General features: G+C 43.3%; 2 protein-coding genes across 21 annotated transcripts in view; one reads left to right on the top strand and one right to left on the bottom strand.

The window, feature by feature from the left end:
- STOX2 (storkhead box 2) overlaps positions 1–5,902 on the top strand; it is a 143,538-nt gene extending 137,636 nt beyond the window's left edge. For 19 of the 20 annotated variants that reach the window (XM_068186974.1, XM_068186977.1, XM_068186988.1 and 16 more), the window contains one exon: positions 230–5,902. In XM_068186974.1, coding sequence (XP_068043075.1) covers positions 230–425 — 196 coding nt within the window. In that variant the 3' untranslated portion in view covers positions 426–5,902. The remainder of the gene's footprint in view (positions 1–229) is intronic. The other variant, XR_010998041.1, reaches the window with a different exon arrangement.
- Positions 5,903–17,758: 11,856 nt separating this feature from the next.
- Positions 17,759–22,516, bottom strand: part of ENPP6 (ectonucleotide pyrophosphatase/phosphodiesterase 6) — a 32,184-nt gene continuing 27,426 nt past the window's right edge. The window contains exons 7-8 of the mRNA XM_068186973.1: positions 21,253–21,376; positions 17,759–20,468 (exon numbers count right to left, since the gene is read on the bottom strand). Of these exons, the coding sequence (XP_068043074.1) occupies positions 20,245–20,468; positions 21,253–21,376 (348 nt within the window). The 3' untranslated portion in view covers positions 17,759–20,244. The remainder of the gene's footprint in view (positions 20,469–21,252; positions 21,377–22,516) is intronic.

The raw sequence follows: 22,516 nt of genomic DNA, 5'->3' as shown, positions 1-22,516 counted from the left end.
GAGCTTAGTGCTATACCTGTGTTATGGTATGATGACTGCTGAGCACCTCTGGGACCCATTTTGGGAGTAACATATGTGTGCTGTCAAAATGAGATGTTTCATTGATGTGACATTGCATACAAACACAGGAAACCTATTATAAAACACTCTGTTCTCCTTTCCTGTCTGGTCAATAGATATATAGACATGTCATATATGAGTGTGTATATATATTTCTTTTCCATTCCAGTACTCGTGAGAGCCTGGCATCCAACACTTCAAGTATTGTTGAAAGCAACAGACGTCAGAACCCCGCTCTGAGCCCTGCACACGGTGGCGCAGGCCCAACATTCAACTTCCGAGCCACTGCAGACCCACCCACGAGTGAAGCTGAGAAACTGCAGAAACCTGGTAACTGCCTGCAAGCTTCTGTCACTAGTGTCTGATAGTCAGCCTGCCTCAGATCCTCTGTCTCATCCTATACAGCAAAGTTTACGACACTGGGACTGATGTTTACATCTTTGGGGAAAAATAACACAAGCATCTCAACCACAGTTTTAGTGTTCACTTCAACTGTGCTATGTGGACTAGGGGCAACAAAGAAGTCTTTATTTCAAGGTATTGCTTTTCACATTTGCGGCTCTGTAGCAACAGAATAGCAGTAGGGATAATATGTACACTTTTTGCTTCACTTAATTGTAACTGAGCACATATATGAAAGTCTAGACACTGTAAGTGTAATCTGCATTTTCAATGTCCATGCAGTTGCCAACTTCATTTAAAAAAATGCCACAGATGTGTGATGCCCCTGGTCAGAGGCTAAACTCTGCTGCAGAGTTCATGATTTTTTTCTTCAAAAACTGAGCCACTGCTGAAAGTAACCAGCCAGGATCACCATGAGGAAAAACGATGCCAAACATGACAAGTCATGACTTCAGCTCTATATGTGAATTATTAATACTAATCAGTCATTTTCACTGTGCATTTTTGTGACACAATTTTACAAATACCTAGTTAAGCAAGTAAAAGGAGGTTTGGGGTTTGTTTTGATTTGCTTTTTTTCTAGGTATGGAGGGTGGGAAGGGAGGCAGCTTCTCCTTTTGTTTCAAAAATACAAGAGATGTTTACTTAATGAGACTTGCTACTTGACCTTCTGTAGTCATCCGTGAGGAGGTGGGCCGTTGCAGAGAGGGGGGAGTGGGGAGGGAAGGGAAAGATGTAACTGTCGTGGAGCCACAATGTGGAGTGACACAAAATATATTAATTGTCTTCAGTATAATTCACTTATTTTAAAAAGATAATCTAATTCTTGTGTCACTTCTGGTATTGCAACTTGCCATTAATATAGAAATCAGGATAACTAATTTCTTGGAACAAAAATATCCTTTATGATATAAATGACAAGTATGGCCTGAAGAATTGATTTCTTTCTAGTGGAAGGACATAAATCTATTTTATGTAGCTTATTAAATAGAGTGCCTAAATTAGGCTATTAAAAATAGCATACAGTGTAATGATTATCAGAGAACAAAATTTAGAGAATTATGAACTTCTGGCCTTTTTATTCAGTGGATGTTATTTGCAATTTACCATTTTATGGACATGTCTGGTTTCTAGAAATTCAATGTGTCCACTTGGTTTGCAAGAGAAATCTGAGTCCTGCAGGCACGGTACATCCTAATTGCTCTCCCTAAACTATTACTTCAATGTAATTAGTACTATGCTAATTACTGCAGAGTAAATTCTACAGATAGTTCAACTCCAAGAGTAATTTTAGGTATAGGGTCACATTCTGCTCTGGTACTCATGCAACCTGGTAGTGCAACAGACTGACTTTTTTTTATCAGAACAGACAAATTGGTGGAATAATAACAAAGATACTAAAATGTGCAACAGCCCGAATTGTTTCATAGAAAAGGGACATTTACCCTGTCTAGCTCTTGTAGTAAACAGGTATGGCACCCAACTGTACATATCAAACCCCAGTATTTTCATCAGGTTCTGGTGACATTTATTATTCTGTATACAAAGTCATTTGAGCTTCGCTTACGTTCTCTGTTGTCATCGGAATTTTTTACTGACGATTCAGCCTTATGTTACACAATTGGATATAGATAACTTACTTATAAAACAGCTTTCTAACTCTGGACACAATCAGTTCTGTCAAGAATATATAGTCAATGCACAGGTCTGTTTTCATGGATTTCAGTGTATAATTTCCATTTCATAGGAGCAATAAGACCTTTCAGTGCACATAAAGGAAATTATTGTGCTTTTGGTTGGTTATCAAAGTCACTTGGCCTTTAGCCTTCTGCCTTATCATACCTTCCAAGATGTGCTCTAATTACCATATAATGCTTTGCATGATGCATCTTCTTATTCGGTATGTAACTCCAGCCGTACTTATTCCATGCGAACTGTAGAGTCAGAGTTCTTGTGGGGAATTGTCATATACTATGCAGTGGCTGACTGTGATTTTGTTTCTGAGATGAGCTCTGACATCAGTAGTATGTATCAATTCAGTAAATAAAAATGTCGAAATGGTAAAAAAATTTACAGTGATGATCTGAAATACTAATGGCAGTATTAAAATGTGAAGAGCAGAAACAGGTTTCACCTTTGGAGAAATAACTGTTTGTCATAAGCTAATCAGAATTTGTGCAGGCAGCTGGTTGTACAGAAGACATAATTCCAACAAAATGTGACAGTACATACCTATAAACTGTATAGTATGTTATTTCTTAAAGTTCCCAGAGACCAGCAGAAAACAGAAATGTCATATTAATGTTGACATGGCATTGTACCAATATTAATGTGACTCTTGGAATATGGAATGTAAACAGAAGTTTCAGATAGAAACGTTCTAATCTTGATTTTTTTTTTCCTTTTAAAATCAACAATGGAAAATAAGAAAATTCCATCTTGGGGTTCTGGTAACAAAACCACGAGAGTGGAGCTTGAGTGCTTTATGTCACCCTAATCCTTTGATGAAATCACAGCCTTGTATTATGTGGTTGCTTATCTATCATTCTTCTAATGTATCAATTTAAAGGTTTACAGAGTTAGATTAGGTTGAATCTGTGTTGTGTTCAACTGTAAAGGGTCAACACAAATCTGTCGGCATTTTGCACACTTAATATGTATTATTATAATACAACATGTTACTTTTATGGTAATTTTTTTTACACATATAACTACCTCCATGAATTTGATGAAATGCAGCAACATGAAAAGTGTATTGTACAAAGCAAGGTTAGAAACTTTGAAGCATTAGGTCATGGCGTTCTCTTGTGTGTCAAAGCTTGCATATGAAGTCATCATGTTTCCATTGCCACAATTTCCTTCTACAATGTTAAAAAGATGGCTTTCAGATGAGTCACTTAAAGACTTTGACAAGGCTGCATAATTGGGATAAAAGTGAAAGGGAGGCTGAAACCTTCCATCCTCTCCCCAGTTACTGCTAAAATTTCTGCCTGGTAGAACTTGAAAATGTATTTGTAATTTAGCAAATTAGAAACATCTACAGTCTATGAAATATGATTGACAGTTTGGGGTTTAACAGAAGACACTCTGGGTATTTTCTTGGCAGCCTTCAGATGCTTGGGGCCCTATTCTGCCTCCATCTTTGTCAACATTAGTACGTCATGGTTTCTCTGAACTGGCAAGGGTGTTAAAGCAGCTCTTCCTTTAATGATATGCACTCTGGTCTCTAGATTGTGTGCATCTAAAGCATTTGCTCCTATAGAAATTACCAACAGCCTTTAATTGACGTTGCTGGGAGCAGTATTAGGGTCCCTACTCGAGGTATGTGCCTATTGTTCAAAGAACATGGGCAGGTTTCCAAGAGAAATTAAGTTGGCTTTTGAAAAGTAGCCAGCTGCAACAAGCCACCTTTCAAGAGGGAAGAAAGAAAGATTTTCCCAAAAACCAAAGGAAGAAAGTGGCAGTTGAACCTAAGCAGATCACATTATATATAAATCCCAATTTATGAACACCTTTCAGCAAACCTAGTACCATTATCCTGATGCAAATTAATATACAATCATCAGTTGAGCTAATTTTGCCATTTTAAGAATTTCAGTTAAAATTTAGAAGAAATCATTAGCCATTTGACTCCCAGCACCACTGTAAAGTGACTGTTACATGCGAAACAATGTTCACTCAACTTTAAAAATAAAAATGTATTGGAAAACAAATATTTTAATGAAAATCTTGGCCGATGTGCTTGCCAGCAGTAGTCATTGTTAGGAAAGAGAACAAGCAAACCTTTATTCAGAGGCCATCATGAACACAGATAATACTTTGCACTTAAATCACACCTTTTTGCCTGAGGGTCTCGAAGCACTTGCCTGTGAGGTAAGCAGAGTTCACTGACCCTACTTTTTGTCTGGGCCCATTGCAAAAAGCAAAGGCTAAGAGTCTGCAAACTAACTTATTAACTAGTTGCTTTTTTAAAGTTACTGAAGTAAGTTTAACAGTTACCAAAGTGTTTAATGTCTATATTCTGAAATTATTCTTTTGACACATTCAGTTTGTTTAAGTAAGAAACTACTTTACAGCCCTGTAGACACTCTTGGACGAGCAGTTCCAGAAACAATTTTGCAGTCGTATGAGTACTGGCAGCAGTCGTTTTAGAAACAGTCATGTTAATTAAAAATTTGTTTTTCAAATACATTTTGTAGTGCTTTTCCCAACACAATTGTTCAAATTGTGCTGAGAAAGCAAATAGCACTCCTGATCTGGTGTCATACCCACAGTTTACAATTCTCTTTGCTCTTCTGAAGAAAACTGTACAGTATTAGAGAGAAAAGTTCTATTTTTTACGAAATTCTTTTAAAAAAAGGCTATATATCTAAAATGTTCCCCCCAGCATAAGTGCATCATTGCTGCATGGGACACATGCAGAGGACCCACCAAAAGCCAAGCTGGTGCTAGAAGAAAATGGGACTATCACACTTCTTTAATAGTGGCACTCTAAACATTGGTTCCAGTTATGCGAGTGTAAATCTGGCATAACTCCCCTGATCTCTGAGGATCTGAGAGAGATGGGAATGGGTCGTTAACTCCATTGAAGCTCAGTTCTGAGCTGAGGGTTTCCGTGTTCCTCCCCCCGCCCCGAGACACTAAACGCAGAGAAGGAGCAGAAGGCCACACACCTGCCTTTGGAAGGGCAGCCTGGGCTGAATCCCTGCTGAAATGCACAGCCACCCAGCCGGGATCCGTGACAGCCGCCAGTGTGCCCTGCCTTGGAAGGGTGATTTTCCATGTGGTGCACTGCCCTCATGTTGTATATCGGTTAGAGGCACCCAAAGGATACCCACCCAGATGTATGAAAGGGCCCTTGGAGTAATTGGCACAGATGTTACTTTATGTGTGGAGGAGATTTTAAGTTTAAAGGGATCATAATTCTGCAGGTAATTTTCTGTGAGTGACTGAATGTGGCTGTTGCATTAGGTTTAAATGAGTTAATAAATGCAAGTGGGACTTACTGTATGTTAGAAGGGAGTTTTGCAGCCAAGACTGCCTTGTATAAATGTGTTTGCACTGAAAAAAAAAATTAAAAAATTACTTGGTCTCTGGTTGCTGTAAAGGTCATCCAAGATGGATGTTCTGTTTATATTGTATAGTATTTCATATGAAATAATTGCAGTTCATGAAATGTCTTCCCTAACGTTACTGATTTATAACAGCACATTTGTAACATGGTTTTTATTGTGTCAGTGTACCATATTGTAAATGATGATTACTTGTCATGCTTAGTATAATAATTTAAAGGAAAAAAAAGGACAGGGATTTTTGTAAGTCTATATTTGAAAGTCCCTCCATATGGTAATATTGTGTTCATGTTGTTTATGTAGTGTTGTGTGAAATATCCATTTTGGATTGTGTTACTTTTTAAGATATTAAATAACATTTGGTTATATGTTCTAAGTGTATTCTTTGCACTCACCGGTGATTTTTAGAGAGTATACTTATATTTCCATTTAACATGCTGTTTCTCTACCTCACTTAGGAAACTTTGCACCACAAACCAGAAATCTCAGATAAACAAACACTGTAACAACTTGCTGTGTTCCCCTGTGCTTTTTTGGGCCATAAAGCTCTTTGGGCCATTAAGAGTGCAAGGGAGAAAATACACCTTTTTTTCTGGCTTGGACTGGATGTGAAGTTGACAGCTGCAGGAGGAGTGTGATCTCCGCTGAATGTGAGTGTCCAGCTGAGATGCACCCAAGCTCCAAGAAATGAGAAGTCCATTAGGACGTCCTGATGCCAAGGGCGGCAGGTGTCATGTCCCTCCTCTCCTCTCTCCTCTCTCCTCTCTCCTCTCTCCTCTCTCCTCTCTCCTCTCTCCTCTCTCCTCTCTCCTCTCTCCTCTCCTCTCCTCTCCTCTCCTCTCCTCTCCTCTCCTCTCCTCTCCTCTCCTCTCCTCTCCTCTCCTCTCCTCTCCTCTCCTCTCCTCTCCTCTCCTCTCCTCTCCTCTCCTCTCCTCTCCTCTCCTCTCCTCTCCTCTCCTCTCCTCTCCTCTCCTCTCCTCTCCTCTCCTCTCCTTTCCCCTCCTTTCCTCTCCATCCTCATGAGCTAAAGGAGGACCTGGTACACCCAAGAGAGAGGGTTCTAGCAAGGAGTTTTTTTAACATTCTTCAAGAAAACTGATAGCTGCTGATTGGAAAGGCCTAAGTGGACAATGTAACATGCAAGTGCAATTTTCCAGCCTTCTACCACCACCTGGAAGAAGTTTTGGGGGAAGTTTAGGGTTCGGGATATTTGCCAGAGCTGTACCATGAGAACATTTACAACATTTCTAAGATAAAAAACAGAGCAGCATCTCTTTGAAATAGGTGTTGTCTTAAGCACCTTGGCTTGTCACCTGCTAGTGGCACACACTAATACCACACTGTTCCTAGTCTTAGCTCATTCCCCTTTATCCGTCTGCTTCCACTTTAATCCATAATCATGAAATTGGTGCATTTTGAATTACAGGGGTGAAAAATCCCAAAACCAGATAGGGTTTGGTTAGGGCTTTATGCCAGCACTAGTGCTTTGCACAGGCCAAGTCAATTTTGGGTTTTGGTAGACTTAGACTTTCAAGGCCTTTTCAGTATTACTGGAGAAGTCTGCAAGCACTATTTCCCCCTCGCAGAGCACTTTGTTTTTGTTTCTCTTCTTATGGTGTGCTTGTATTTTAGGTGCTAAATTAGGCTAATCATTAATCAGAAACTACTGTTGTCCGAAGTTACCACACCATGCACTTTAAAACTTGCTTGCAAGCCTGGCTTGAATTCTCTGTATACTTACTCTGCTGACAGGTAAACTGAAGATCTTTCTCAAGTGACAACTTTTGGGTCAAACATGGCCTGTAACATAATGAAAACGTCTAGGGCCACTGCTTGGCTGAAGAACTACTCTCTTGCTGTTAGGTCACACCTTTCTGCTGAGAGCACTGAGTAGATTTACATTCCTCAGTATCTACAGATATCTTACACCTGTAAGATAACTTTTTAAAAGATCTTCTCTCCGGATTTTTTTCTCCATCAGCCTCTCAGCTGTTTCTTTAGTCTCTTGTTTTCCTCATAACTTAGTTTCTATAATATCCTTCTTCTATTGAATCCCCTCATCTTCTGCTTCTTTTTGACATTTACTTTCCTTCAGGTTGGGGGAGTTTTTTCCCTACATGTTACTTAACATGACAGTTCTTCTGGCCCATTTCTCATCCTACCCTCTCAAAACATCATTCTAATCTTAAGAGTGTCTTTCTCCCACTTTTCCATTACTTTCCCATTTTCACTTTCCTTGCTTATCAGAAAGACCTTAGAGAAGAAAAGGTGGTCAGCTGCTTCAGGAAAGGTGCAGTGCTCCTGTCAGCACCCCTTCAAGCCATGCTGTTGCAGTTTTTAATTTTAAAAATGTTTAGGAATGTAAATATAGCCCCATATTTTTGTCCTTTTTGTTCTCTTCCTCCTTTTGTCTGCTGCTCCTGGCTTTTTTTAAAGACTATGTGCTATTCTGTCCAGCATCTCTGCGATTTGAGAGCTCAAAGAAAAGACACAAAACCCCTAACTGCACTGGAACACCAGGTCACATCTGTCTTCCTCAGGGCATCAAGCAAGGCCTCAGGTAAATGCTTAAAAAAGCAATTTATTCAGCTGTGCTTTGCAGAATGGATATGAAGAAAATGGCCTCTACTTACTAGCCTTTCCTAAACTGCAGGGAAGGAGCCCATGGCTCTGACACTCCTGTTCACTGTAGCTGGTACTTGAAGAGAGAAGGGTTTTGAGCAGTCAGTGATGCTGGGGCTTTGATAACTGCCTGCGGTTTTGTGTGGAGATGGCTGAGCTTGCATTTATAAGCAACTTTCTTCTATGCCCATAGGTCCTCATGTTTAGCAAAGTATTATTAGCCCATCTGTCACATAAGTGATGAATGAGGACAAGGAACGGGAAATCCTAAGTACTTTTATTTCAACATCTTTTTTCTTCTCTCTCATCCTAATAAGCACATAAAACCTAACCGTGTTCTGCCATCTATGTGAAAGTAAGCAAAGACAGTAAATAAATTTACCAACGTGGCTGTGCATGAAACACTGAAATAGTTACATCCTTTGGTTGGTTGCTTGCTTGCTTAGGGAAACCTGAAGCCTTTTGTTTTGAGTTCTCTCAGTCTCTTTCCTCTTGTCCCTGTGTTTGTTGCTGGTAAAATTAGGCCAGTTGCCTTGTAAGTGCCAAAGAGAGTCACTCTGGCAGGAAACTGCAAAGTAGCAGCTTCCAGTGTGTTCAGTAGTGTACCAGTAGTGAGAGGACAAGCCAGAGCCAGGGGCCTCTCCTGTGGATATAGGCTTTCCTCATGCAGAAGTCAAAAGGTACACCAGCACTGGCACTTCTCTTGCAAGCAGGGCTGTGTTCCAGCAAGGGCTGTCCTGGGTGCCCACACACACCGTGCTGTGGTTCCAGTTGCAGTCTCAGCACAGATGGGCCGCACCACTTGCTGAGGAAACTTCTGTACCAGACGATGGACATCTGGAGAAGAGCCACAGCACTACAGCCTTTTTGGATCCTATTAGCTGGGTTTTGGAAAATGAGGACCTAAGTAATTAACTTCACAGGCCAGCTTGTGCACTGGAAGGGTTTGAATGCAAATCCCACCCATGACCCACGTACCTGGAGCCTGCTGTTGCTGTCTCCACCATGCACACACTGAGCATATACCAGTGGGCAGTGACTGCCAGGAGTAGCCATCAAGACTGCAAACTTAAGGACTCAGAAGTGCAAACCTTTGGCTAGGTGTGCTTTAGGATTATGGGCAATGACAGGGACAAGGACAGCAGAGAGGGACATTTGACTTTGTGGCTATGGCAGATGGTAGATGTCCCTGCTTCCACAGTGAGGTCTTCCTCTTCCCTCTGCACCACTGTTCCTTGCTCGGTAGCCTTGAACCTCAGCTGTGGGGCCCCAGCCCCTTGCTGCCACTCACCCCCATCATGGGGAGGCTGTGATGAGGGAGAGGCTCTTCTCTGTCCAGTTTAGTGCAAGCCTCTGGCTTGGGCCCAAGGTGAAGCTTTCAGAGAAGTCTTATTGTGCATCCTGCTGCAGTTTAATGTGCTTCTTTGTGGCACAAGCTGATGATGACTTTAAGATACTTGTAACTGGTCCAGCTGTAAAACTCACCTTAAGCATGACCCTGGCACAGCTCAGTAAAATGGTAACCACCTATTACTTTTCCCCTCTTCTTTTTTAACCTAGACAAAGCAGTATGTTTTTTTCTTTTCTTCTAAAGGAGTGCTGAAAATTCCCAGGGGACTTTGAAGTCTGTGGCAGAAGCATCAGGGCAGGCAGGAGGAGAGGGGCAGAAACCATTTTGTCCATCATGGTACAAGTGCACAAGGCCACCCTGGTGACCAGCCTGAGGAACATAGGTTCCAAGTCCACAGAGGAACCCCAACTGGAGCCTTCTCCACTTGCCTTGCCCCATGGAGGAGGAGGACACATAAACCTAAAAAGCTCCTCAGCTCTGTTGTTCTGCTGTCCCATGGCTCCTGCACCTGGCAGGCTGGCAGCTCCCCAGAGCCCTCCCGGCATCATGGGCTGTATCCCATCTTCTCCTCCCCAATTACTTCTTACTTACAAAAAAAATCATTCTGTCTTGTAACCATGGTGCTTTATTTGTTAGTAGGTGCCAGTAGACCCTGGAGGTTTATTATTAATTCATGATGAAGAAACTCAGGAGTCCTCAGACCTAAGGCAGGTAATATATTTATTGCTTCTCCTAAACAGTAGACCCCTTTGTCTTTATGGTTCTATTGTTATCTATAACCCAATATCAAGAGACAATTACCTCTCATGCTTTGTTGTTAGGCAGCAAATAAGTTTCACCAAATCACAGTTAGTACAGGAAAAAAACAAAGTGAAAAACACACTCATTTTTGCACACAGAAGTAAGAAAAAAAATCCTAGAAAGCTAAAGCTTTACAGAATGAGAAACAGCTTTGAAAAGCTCTTTCACTGCATTTAAAACACTTGCCGGGAGATAGGTGGACCTTTTTTGATCGAAACTAATGAAAGATTATTGCCTTAAAATATTTAGACCATTGCAGTTTCAGAACTGTTTGTCTTTCTAAAAATTAGTTGCTTGGGATGTTGTGGAAAAGGAAGCTGCCTTTTTTGACACTAGATTAGTAGCAAGTCATCAGGTCCAGTCAGTTGAGACCACCAGGTTCTCAAGACTGAGAAGAGCAAGGGAGTTAGTCTCACCTGACGGCTTTTTTTTTTTGCTTTTTTTTTTTTTTTTTTTTTTTTGGTCTGTCTTTCTTTCTTGGTAAAAATAAAAAGAATAGTATAATCTCTAGACTATATTGGCATGTACTATGTGAATTCTGTGTCTCCTGACTGCTGCCTTGTGCCATGGATAATGCAGTCAGGGGTGCAACTCTGGTATGGGTCTCCATGAACAGATGGGATAGCAGGTAGAAGAAACCAGCTTCTGCCCAGATTTCTTCCAAATTGGGATCTCTGCAACTCAAGGGGAAGAGGAGGAAGGTGGATACCATTCTCCATAAGGAAAATGAGGCAATTGGAATATCAGGGCTTAAAATCCTGAGAGAGTCCACCAAAGTAAAGAGGAAAACTCGAGGACAGAGGAATGTGAGTATGTACTTCTGTAGCAGGGGATTCACAGTTAGGACCAGCAGCTGGAGAAGGAATATCAGTTCAAGACAACAGAAAAAATTCTTTGCGTTATTGGGAGGCTGGAGGATCCCGAACTCCCGAAAGCCAGCTGAGGTGGGAAACTACATGTGCCTGCCTTCATGGTTTATACAGACTTAAAATAAATAGCAGCCGATACTGGAATATTCTGACGTGTCTGTGGTTGTACTGTAAGCATGTGGTGTCCCTGAGCGATGCCCAGCTGGGGCCAGGAGATGGTGCAGCCACTGAGGGCAGTCACGAGACACCACAGATTACAGGAGGAAGATGGATGAGCACCAAACTATTTCTTCTCCTCTTGTCCATTCTTGGAGGCAGGCAAGTTTTGCTGTTGGCTCTTTTGGCCATGCTGGTACATGAAACCTTTTAAACATCACTTGAAAGCTTCTCCTTTTCTAGCTGTGATTGTCAGGGGAACTGGAAGGGGGATGCAGAACAGGTTCAGATCATTCTATAAGATTCATCATATTTCTTCTCTTTGTTTACCTATTGCCAGTTCCAAATTAGCCCATTACCATCCCTTTGAACAGAGGAGAAGTGCTGGCAGAGATCATCTTCACCCTGTGGCTGCTGCTGGTGTGCTCAGTCCAGCCTCAGGCTGGGTTCTCTCTGGCTCTCTCTGGTTGCAACCTTTCTCCCACTCTTGCAGGATTTTTGGCAAAGAATTCCTGCTTTTTGAGGCTGGGTTTGTTCCTGGCCAGCTGGGGCCCTTGTCCCTGGCTGAGACCCTGGATGCTGAGCTTGTTATTAAATAATTGATTTAGTCTTAGGGTGTGTTTATCATGTGAAAGCTGTTAGGCCAGAGAAGGTCTCTGTGCTGCAATGACTATCTGTGCCCAGGTACTGAGGTACTGTGGATGGTACTTTCTTACAGTGAAGCTGCCCACCTGCCTTATTATTTGGCATTCAGGCTAGGAGGGCACTGTTAGGACTGTCGTGACCCACACTGGTCAGAAGCAGCAAGTGTTGGAGGGGAACACAGAAAGAGAGCTCCTTTTACACAGAAAATTTCCTATGCTTCAACACTGTGCTGGAAATAGGGCCAACAAAACAAGACTTTTTTTTTTCTTTTTTCAAGAGGGAAGAGAATACTCAGCTTTACAGAGTCAGGCAAGTGGCCAAGCAGCTCTTCACTAGAGAAATCTTTTTATTTAGAGGTTGAAACTGGTAAAGAACATGTCCATTCTGCCCTTTTATCAGCAGTTTCAAATGAAATTCTGTTTTGCTCAGCTTCCTGGAAGGATGCCAAAGCTTAACATTAACAGGAGTACACCTTTCCTATGAACAAGGGGGGAAAAGACCAACAAAAAAGGTAATCTATAATGATCTGTGCTGACAACTTTTTCTGACAAATAGTCCATATAATTCACAACAGGAAAGAGATTTTTATCAATAAACTACTTTAGAAGAACAGACTGATGGGATCAGTCCCCCAGCTTGCATTTTGGTAGAAGGTAAATTCTGTCCCATACATGATGCCTCATACACACTAGATGTGTGGAGAAAGGCAGGGTAGGAGTACATGTGTGAGGAACAGCACTGAGAAATTGTGATGAAAATCATGGGGACATCATTTTCCAAATGGGATGAGGAGTTCTGACTTGTACTGATACATAGTTTGTTTGCATTGCACTATTTATGATTTTGCTCACACTTCCTAAATGGTACCCCTAATGGAAAATAACAAATTCCTTCTAATCTGTCATGTATCTGAATTATTTGTTGTATTTTCAGTGGGACAAACTACCATTTTCTTGGCTGATTCAGAACAGTGAACACTGGAATAGATGAACTGACCAGGAACTGTATGTGAAACCTGTCTGGATATTACCTGTTGGATTGGAGCTCATTGAAGCTGATTTGGGAAAATCCACCCTTGACCTCATCCCTTGCGTTTTCCATCACAGGGTACCACATACAATTTCAGATGTGCCCAAGCCATCTGCTTCAGACATCCTTGAATGCAGCCTTCCCCTGGGCATCAGGGGAAACTGTGTGACACACAAAACAGCAACTCCTCTGGTTTTTGGGGTCCTTCAGTGAGAGATTCATTTGAAGCCTGTCTGTGGCAGATCTCCAGGGCAATGGGGATATGTGGCTGTCACCACTTTGTGCATCCCACACTTCACCTGCTGTGGAGCAACCCCCTGTGGAGAGCAGGTCCTGTTTCTATTGCCTCAGCTCCTACACCATTTATTGCTCCATCCTTCTCCTTTGTATTAATTTCCTGAGCTGCCCTAGCTGTCACATCTGCACAGTTACCAGCTGGTTTCCCATTTTTAATTGCCCTCAGAGGGCTTCTTCAAGAGCCACACCTGCTTTTGTGGGGGCCTTAATTTGTCACTGTCCAAACTGGAGCAGCAAGCATTTAAAATTCAGCCTCTATGAGCATGTTGTATTTCTTCAAGTGTGTGATTAATTGCTAGGCCTTTACAGGCTGCACTCAGCTATTTCTATATAAAAGAGTTTCTTCTGCTGGAAAGCTCCTCACATTATGGATATGAAATATCTTCTTCTCTACACGTAGGACCTGTGTTTGTTCATCCCATTTGTTCTTTATAAAAGAAGTTGTATGAAATGCAAAGAAAGCTCAGTGCCCTCACAATTTTATTCTGTTTAGAGAGGGGAAAATAGTCATGTTTCTTTGTCAGAAGTGTTCTTGCAAGGAACCACTTGAGATTAAGGCAGGAGGGGATTTTTCAGGATGTTTCACCCAGCCCCTGCAGCAGTGTAAGCAAGCAGTTTGTATAATCCAGCTCATAAACTGCTTGAATTCCACCTTAAAAAACATTCAGCTTTTTTTTTTTTTTTTTTGTCTTCTTTCACATCTGCTATTGGAAGACTACTACAAAGTCTTAGTTTTTAAGCCCAAAATTATTTCCTTGTTATAGCTGTGCTTGGAGAATCCCTCCATGGATGGGCAAGGGCTGCTTTTGCTCTCTCTTACAGAATCTACTCAGCTGGGATGCAGTCAGCAGGGTTACCTCCCTTTCAGCCTTTGCATTCTCATGGACAATGAATGTGCTGTAAGATGAGAACCACACTGCTGCCTACTCTGGAAAGCAAGGACACAAAGTCTTGCACTCCAAAGCACCACCAGTATGGAATATATGGAAAAAGTATCAAGGGAGAGTGCAATTTACAGATGGATGGATGGATGGATGGATGGATGGATGGATGGATACATTGGGAGGCAAATAAGCCCTTCCAAAAAATTAATTTTTAGTTTGTCAGAGCCTTCTTCTGCCCAGAGATCATGTGGAGGGTGTGAGGCACCTCTCAGAAATCAGAAGCAGGCTCCTGCTGAGTCACTTGGTATGATGATGTGTTTGCAGGGGTAAAACTAACCTGAACAGGGGGTACAGTGAATGCCAATGCACTGGTTGTTTTAGTGATGTAGGATGAGCAGCACATGGGACTGCTGAAGAAAAGTTAAAACTGCCCCTAATGGACACATGGGCCAGTTAAATACATTTATGTGGCCAGGAGCCTTTGCATGGAGGCAGCCCATGAGAGCAGCAGGCAGAGTGAGTGTTCAGTAGAATGATCCCCTGCAAGCCTGACCTGCATTCCAAAGACTTTGCAACAGCTGATGCTACCTCAGCCTCCCTTTTTCTATCTGGCAAGGAAGCAATGACAGGGTCTCCATCCAATTTTGAGGCTTAATTGATATTCATTGAACAATGTATTCAAGCGATGAGTAATGTTTTAGTGTATTATGAATTTCTTGTGAAAAACAGAAGGCTGCTCAAGAGCTGTCAATGCCCACCCTGGCAGTCACTGAAAATTGGTTGGTTATGTGTTCCCAGCAGAGAATGCTGACATTTTGGGGCTGGCTGCCTGCAACCCCTTGGTGAGGGACAGAGGAACATCTTCTATGCATGAACTGGTGTCCCTTGCTCCTGAAGTCAGATACAATCCTGATACTAAAATGCCTCATTTGCTGCGACCAAGGGAGGATCAGAATCAACTCCCTGGAGCTCAGCTAAGCCCTGATGTGTGCTGGTGTGGAAAGTGGGCACTGAATTTCCCCTTCCTCAACCCACTCTCCATATCCCTCCTCACCATTTCTTTGCTACCTGTGACTGTTTTAGTCGGAGTTCTCCTGTGCTGACAAAAGCTCGGAGTTCGCAGTGTGGTGCTGCTGGGACACCTGACCCAAGGATTTGGCATTCAGCCTCGAGCCGAGCTTCAAGTGGATACAAGTAGAAGAACCGCAGGTGCGTCACTCCCGCTGCTCCCCTCCCCTCCCTGCTTTTGTGTGTGTTGTTCCCCACCAGTGGGATCAGACTATAAGGACAACAAAGGCAGCTTGAGATGCAGCCCAAGTGCTGAGAGTGGGGATTACATCCAGCTGGTTCCTCTCTTGGATCGTTTAGGGCCACGAACACACGAAGGTCTTGCTCTGCCCTCTCATTATCCCGTGGAAACAGGAGCAGCTGGGAAGCTTGCTCAGAGTGCTACGTGGAGGCAGCAGCCCTGGGGCGAGGAGGAATGGGCCCTAGCGCACAGGGTACCGGGAGAGTTAAAGGCGAAAAAGAGGGAAAGCTGCGATGAGGCGCGGAAGGAGCAGTGCCAGTCCTTCCTCTCCTCCCTGAAGGCAAGGATCCCGTTTGTCCCAAGGCGCGGTTTGCGGGCAGGCCGGCAGGGGGCGCGGCCGGGCCGGGCCGGGCCGGGCTCCTCCCGCCCTCAGGGCCGCGGCCTCCCCGCTGCGCCTGGCGGGCGGAAAATGGGCGAGCGTGTGGGGAAACCTGGGTCCCGTTCTGGGCTCCTCAGTCCAAGAGGGACGTGGAGCTCCTGGAGCGGGTCCAGCGGAGGGCAACAGACACGCAGCAGCCCTGGTGCGGTGGTGCGGCTGCTCAAGGCGTTCGCATCTCGGGCAGACCTGGCTGGGCTAGAGACAGACCCGGGCAGGCTGCCTGGCAGCTCAGAGTGGTTTCCTGGTGAAACTGGGCTGGCAGAGCTGAAGTGGTGTAATTGATACAGATTTGGGATAACGTCATACTGGTTTTTAAGTCCATAGCAATTTCCATGTGTTTGAAATATCAGAATTATCCATACAGTCCATGTAATCCATGCAGTCCGTCTCTGTGATGCTTGAGAATTACTGTGTCCAGCCAACTGCAGTCCTGTTCTTATTTTTGAACTTTCCCTTAACTTAGATGTGTTTTGATACTTACACAAAAAATGTTTTTCTGTGTATGTGAAAGTTGTCTTTTAAAACAACTGTTAAATACTTATTGTGCTAAAATACAGGGTTTCTAACCTTCCTCATCATTAGGCCATGTTTTCTTAAAAAATTCCAGTTGGATATGCTGCGACCTGCCCTCTGTGCTACAGCCCTACAGGGAAAAGAAGGTGAGGAAATGTTACACGGAGCTTTTCCAACGCCTTTCACTTCCCAGCGGCCAGAGCTCATTTGGTCTGCACCTTCTCCTGAGGTGTACGGGTTAACATCTGACAGATGCCACAACACCAAGCCTGACAGAATTCAAGAAGCATTTGGACAATACTCTCGGGCACATGGTGTGATTCTTGGGGATGGTCCTGTGAAGAGTCAGGAGTTGGACTTGATGATCCTTGCAGGTTCCTTCCAACTCAGAATACTCTGTGATTTTGTGGTGTATTGTGATGTATTAGTTAGGAGGATGACCAGCACCACAAAACCTTCTCATTCACCCCTTATTTGCAAGGTCTCTGTACTTGTGAAGGGTGCAGGCTGGTGTCTGGGCCAATGAGAAAGTGTCTCCACGGGGCTGCAGGCTGTGCAGGCAATGCAGGCTGCATCTGGAGGGATGCTGGAGGGCTCACCTGCTGAGCCTTAGCTAGCCATGCCACTTGCATGGCCACCAAGGTCATTGGTAAAAAGGGCTCATCTCATTTAGCTGTGAAATTGCCACTTTTGGCACTGTTATGGGGAGCTGACACTGTTATTCCTGTGCAGGTAGTCCCTCAGCACCTCACTTTTCTGAGGACCCATATTCATGGAACATGAGGGGAGCATCTCTGGCAGACCTTGGCAGTGCTACTGGTTCAGAGGGAGTCCTGCTGGAAATTAAAAGACTCGTTGGCGTACCTGTGCTGGTCCTCCTCCATCATCCACTCCCTGCTCTGTGGTCAGTTAATATAAGGAAAAGGAGATAAATTCTACTGAGTAGGCTTGGAGACTTCTATTAAATTAGCTTCTTCCATGGACATTGTTGGTTTGTGGAGCTTGGAGTGGAGTTGGGCCCCCTTATCCTTGAAGCCTGTAGCACTGGTTTTCAAGGTCTTGTTGACATTTGCACCATCTCCCACTGGGAAAGGGGGGCTCTGGACAGCCTGAGCCCAATGCACCCTCATGCCAGGGACAATGTTCTTAATTTCTGTGCAAACAGCTGATGTGATGGTGACACAGTAGGCTTAGAGAAGTGAGTTTGGAGAGAGCATCCAGGGCTCACCTCTCTTCTTAGAAGTGCAAAATGTTTTGTCATGTCCATTGCCTAGTGGGAATGACATGTTCAAAAGGGTTGGATGAATGTTCAAAAGGTTAAATAACGAAATACATCTGGAAAAAAGGACTGCATATACAAGCTACATCATCTTGTGTGATGCATTTAATGTCCTTAATTTACATGCTGACAACTTTGCCATTTCTAAACAATGTTATCATTCATCTTTCTGATAATTAATCAGCACAAGTTTCAAACACTGTTTATCACACTTTGATGCAGCAATTAGACAAGAAAGGCAAAGTGTTTTGAGGGGAAGGTTTTGGGCTATTTTTTTCTTCAAAAATCTTACAGTATTTACAAATAAGTGCTTTTTCTAACACCATTTTTAGAATTACTCACTCATTCACAGTCAGTCATTGTATAAAAACATCATTCAGAAATAGGTTTTTAAATACACCCACCTCCATTGCATAGTATACAGAAAAATAGGCAAGAGTTAAGACACTTGATTTTTGAATGAGAAGGTGAATTGATTCAGAGGTATGACATTTCTGAGGAAGAAAGATGCACTTTCCAAAAAATAATGAGCTGTAGTTCGCCTGAAGCCAGTGAGCTTCTTGAAGGTCTGCCATCAAATTTTACTTTTACAGACCAAGTACCTTTTACCATACACACAAAGCTTGCATTAAGGTCAAACAAATCATACTGCAATTGGATTTACCCTTCAGTATTTGCACATGAACACTGACAAAAATGAGTTACGCAAAGTACTCACAAGGATCAGTTTTGATTTCATGTGTCATAGCCCATCCGCGGAACAATCAAATTTGTTATTTTCAATTTCTGTTTGTATAACTGAGGAGCTGAATATACCCTTATACCTTTAGAAACATTTCTTCTGTAAGAAGACCTTGGCTTCTGCTCACTGGTAAGACTTAAAATGGCATGCTGTGGAGGGGTTAGCAGGCACTGATGGCATCTATCCTGATGATTTTCAGACAAAACTTGGTAATTTAGTTATCTTGCATGCTGACTTTTTTTTTTTCTTTTTTTTTTTCCTTTAAAAATGTGCTCCAGTGATTTCATTGAGCCTGGTCCATTAAAGAGCAACAGGGAACTCTGAACAATAGGTGCTTGTTTTACAGCTACTGCAAATGCTTCGAAAGCACTAAATTGCCTTTTATACTCAACAGTCTAATAACAAAGCCTGATTTTTTCCATTTTTTCTCCCAATTGATTTGATGGTTCACTTGAGCTTTAATAACACATTACATAAATCTTTACAGCTATTACAGAAGTCTTTTGTCAAGTTCAATTTGGTGTTTGTTTTTTTTTTTCCCACAGTGTAGTCATTCACCCTTAAATGCACTGTAGCACACATACCAGGATCGTGCTTGTCTCAGGATCCAGAGGAGAAGTAAGTCCTAGAGGTTTGTTTTACATGGGGGGGACCTCAGTCCTTCCAAAGGCAGTTTGTTGCTGAAAGATCCTGGTTCAGAGGTAAGCGCTGTGCACTCCTGAAGGCACCTCTGGCAACAGCTCTATCCTCTCCTGCTGTTTAGTTTAACTTTGCTGTTACAACTTTGCTTGTGCTTGATAGCCCATGGTGGAAAAAATCACCAGGATTAGCTGGGAGGGTGGGAGATGTATCAGTGTACATCTCCCTGCTGCAGAATAAGGGGAAATGTGCTGATCACCAGGCAGAGGTATAGAGAGCAAAATCTGATAGAAGAGCAGTAAATGTTGAAAAAACTATAGAAACGCAATTGGGTATAAAACATCAAAACATGAACAGATGATATTATCTTCACCAGGAAAAGCAGAGAGGCTGTTAAAAGCCAGGCTTCCTCATCCTATGTGCTCCCAACCCTTGTGTGTCCAGATGTCTGTTCATTTTCCCATTGGCTTTGAAGTGGAGGATTTGTGTCACTTTCTTGTTCCCCAGCATTTCCTTCTGCTGTGGTCTGTGAGGAAAGCCTGGCCCTGGAAATGGGCAGAGCCAGTACTCATGTGGGTGAAAATAAAGAAAGAAAGGCTGAGAGAACTATGATGCTCTCACTGCTCTCCTGCTGACCCACCTCTCACAGCATTATGGTCCCTCAGCAAAGCTCTTAGCTCTTTAAAAACTGTGTCTGTATAGACAGGGCTTGGCTGATGCTGTAAGGAGAAGATGGGGCTCTGCTGGAGCTGGAGATGTCAGGGTGAACCAGGATGAACCCAGCTAAATGCAGAGAGGTTGGTCTCCACTCCTGAACTTCTCATTATGGCAAACCAGAGTGAGCTCCTCAGTGAAAGATGCTGGGGTGAGATGTGTTTGATGCTCAGAGATCCCCATGTGCACCCACCAGAAAACTTTGTGGATACCCAGCCAGGATTCTGCCCTCACTGGCAGTGCTGTAAATCTAGGTAAGTGACACCACTGTCCCTAACTGTGTTTGGAGCAGCACAAAACCTGGCTTCATGTTAAAACCATTGTAAATGCAGGATGGGTCAGATTCATGCCTGGTGGAGCACAATGGAGGAGTGGGGGACAGCACTCTATTAATGAAGCTATTATTCAAATGAAGAACTTTTAAAAAAACAAACAGAGAAGGATGAAGTTGCTGGTGACACTGACTGACATTGTTCAGGAATCACAGTAAGGAGATCTGCCTGGTGAACAGGGAGAGCAGAGCTAGTGCCAGGACACAGCTGCTGCACGGTGGGAGTGGTGCCAAGGGGGCTGTGTTTCGGAGCATGCACTCCACCCTGGACCAGGAGCCATTGTTGGGCAGTGGCTGTACTCCTGCCAGGCTGCACATGATGTTGTAAACATCCACAGATCTGATGGGAGGCGCTCGGTAGTTGGATCGGAAATCTGCAAGCAAAAGAGAGGAGTTGGTATCATGCAACCCTGGAATGTGGGGTGCTGTGGGGCAAGGGCTCCTTTGCCTTTCTTGGGACTTACCCACCAAGCTGGGATGTGGCATGCTATACAATTTAGAGCATAGCTCAGCAAAAACATTAATTTAAACAATTTTATTCATTATTTTTACTTCTAGACCATTTTTATTCTAAAAACTAAAAAAAGCCCTGAATTTTTAAGTACAGGAGCTACTTTACTGCATGTGCTTGATAGACGTAATAGCCTGACATAATTGTATTGCACATTCTGCTTTCACTGGTGCAATATAATTAGCCTGGTGCTCTTCCTGGCGCTCTGCCCTGTTTAAAGGGTCTGATGAAGTAGAAATCACGAATTTTGCCCATCAGACAGGTGGGTGAGGTAGACTTCCCAAAGAAAGTGCCCTGCTGTAGCGAGTCTGAATTCCCCAACAAAAGCAGGATTCATGTATTTCAAATAAAATTAAAAGTTTAGGCCAAAATTTAGGAAAACAGGGCAAAGAGTCAGTAACTGCACTGGGACATCAGAGAGAGGCTGACTAAATCCCTTCACATCTCTCTGCCCTGTTTCTTCAGATATAAAATAGATGCAGTGCAACAAACCCTCCACAGTGAGGAAATCCTGCCATCTATTTGTAATTTTTGGGTGTCGCAGAGTGCTACATCAGGGTCCTGATATGCTAGGGGCTGCAGGGATGCAGGGGTGAGGACCATGGGGCTGCAGGGGAAATGGAGCACCAGGGATGGTGTCACTGTACCTGGTCCATATGCGAGGAAGAAGCCTCTCATGTCCATGAGCTCATTGTCGTAGCCATGCCAGCCATTCTGCCAGGCCTCCTTCCTCCCTGTCCCGTTCTCCCAGTAGGGCAGCTTGTCCCTGCTCTGGGTGACAACAGCAGAGCATGGTTAGTGCCTGCCTGCTGGGCTGTGCTGGGGCACTGTGGGGTGCCGTGTTGTGTCTCCATGTGCTGTGTCACCCCTTCAGGCCCCACACTGCTGTGACCTTCACCGGAGCTCATGCCCAGGAGGGGTGCACCCTCCTGACAGGCTTTGCTGTCTCAGTGAGTAACCACCTCCCAGCTGGGAGGCAAGGACAACTCATGTAGATTTCTGCCACAAGCACAAAGTACCATGGTCATCTGTGTCATGTGTAAGGAAGGTGCTATCCCTCTCCCCATGCCTGAAGCACTGCTCTCCCACCCAGTGCCGTGCACTTCCGTGGGTTTACTGGGGTGTTGTTCTGCCCCACGTGCCATTGATACCTTAGAAAAATAAGTAATTTTTTGCTCCATTTGAGTAGTCAGCCTAAAAATACAAATATCACCCCTACTAGATATTTTCTAATTATTATTTCTTCTCCCTACTTGTTTTCATATTAAAGCAATGAGGTTTGTTCCAGGGAACACTGACTCTGACCTGAGACAGTCCCACTCTCTGTGGCCTATACTCTGTTTTATTTCCTTGCTCAATGGATCTATGCTTTTATGCTTTATTAATTTATCATTATAAATCTTGTTCTTCCTAGCCCATATTGCACTTAAGATGTATTTTTAAATTCCTTCCTTACTTTCTCCCACTTTGTATTAACAGCTCTTACCTACAACCGTGCCATATCTGTCAGAGCAGCAGTCCCTAGGAGCTGATCAAAATGCTGGAGCAACCTGTCCATGAGTTTCTCCTGTCCTGTGCTCCTTAGGGATAGCAGCAGACAGATGTGGCACTCCACATTACCCCAAAACTATGGCAGGAATTTCACTTAAACAAAGAACATCAACTGACAGTTCATCAGACCCATGACATTAATTTCTCTGATAATTACAGAGAAGGACATGCACAGTCCTCTAGAGTGTCCAGGTCTAGCCTTCACACTCGGGCACAGAAGGACAGAAGATGCCCCAAAAGAGTTTCCCACATTGCCACTTCAGGCAAGTGCTGCAGCTCCTGCAGGTGGTAAAGCAGAATAAGTGAGGATCCCTTTCCTTTTATAAACATTTATTTTGTCTGATTTTTATCTTCTTCCTT

This window comes from Anomalospiza imberbis, chromosome 4, assembly GCF_031753505.1.
Source record: "Anomalospiza imberbis isolate Cuckoo-Finch-1a 21T00152 chromosome 4, ASM3175350v1, whole genome shotgun sequence".
Lineage (NCBI taxonomy): Eukaryota > Metazoa > Chordata > Aves > Passeriformes > Viduidae > Anomalospiza > Anomalospiza imberbis.
This window is presented reverse-complemented; position numbering and strand designations above follow the sequence as displayed.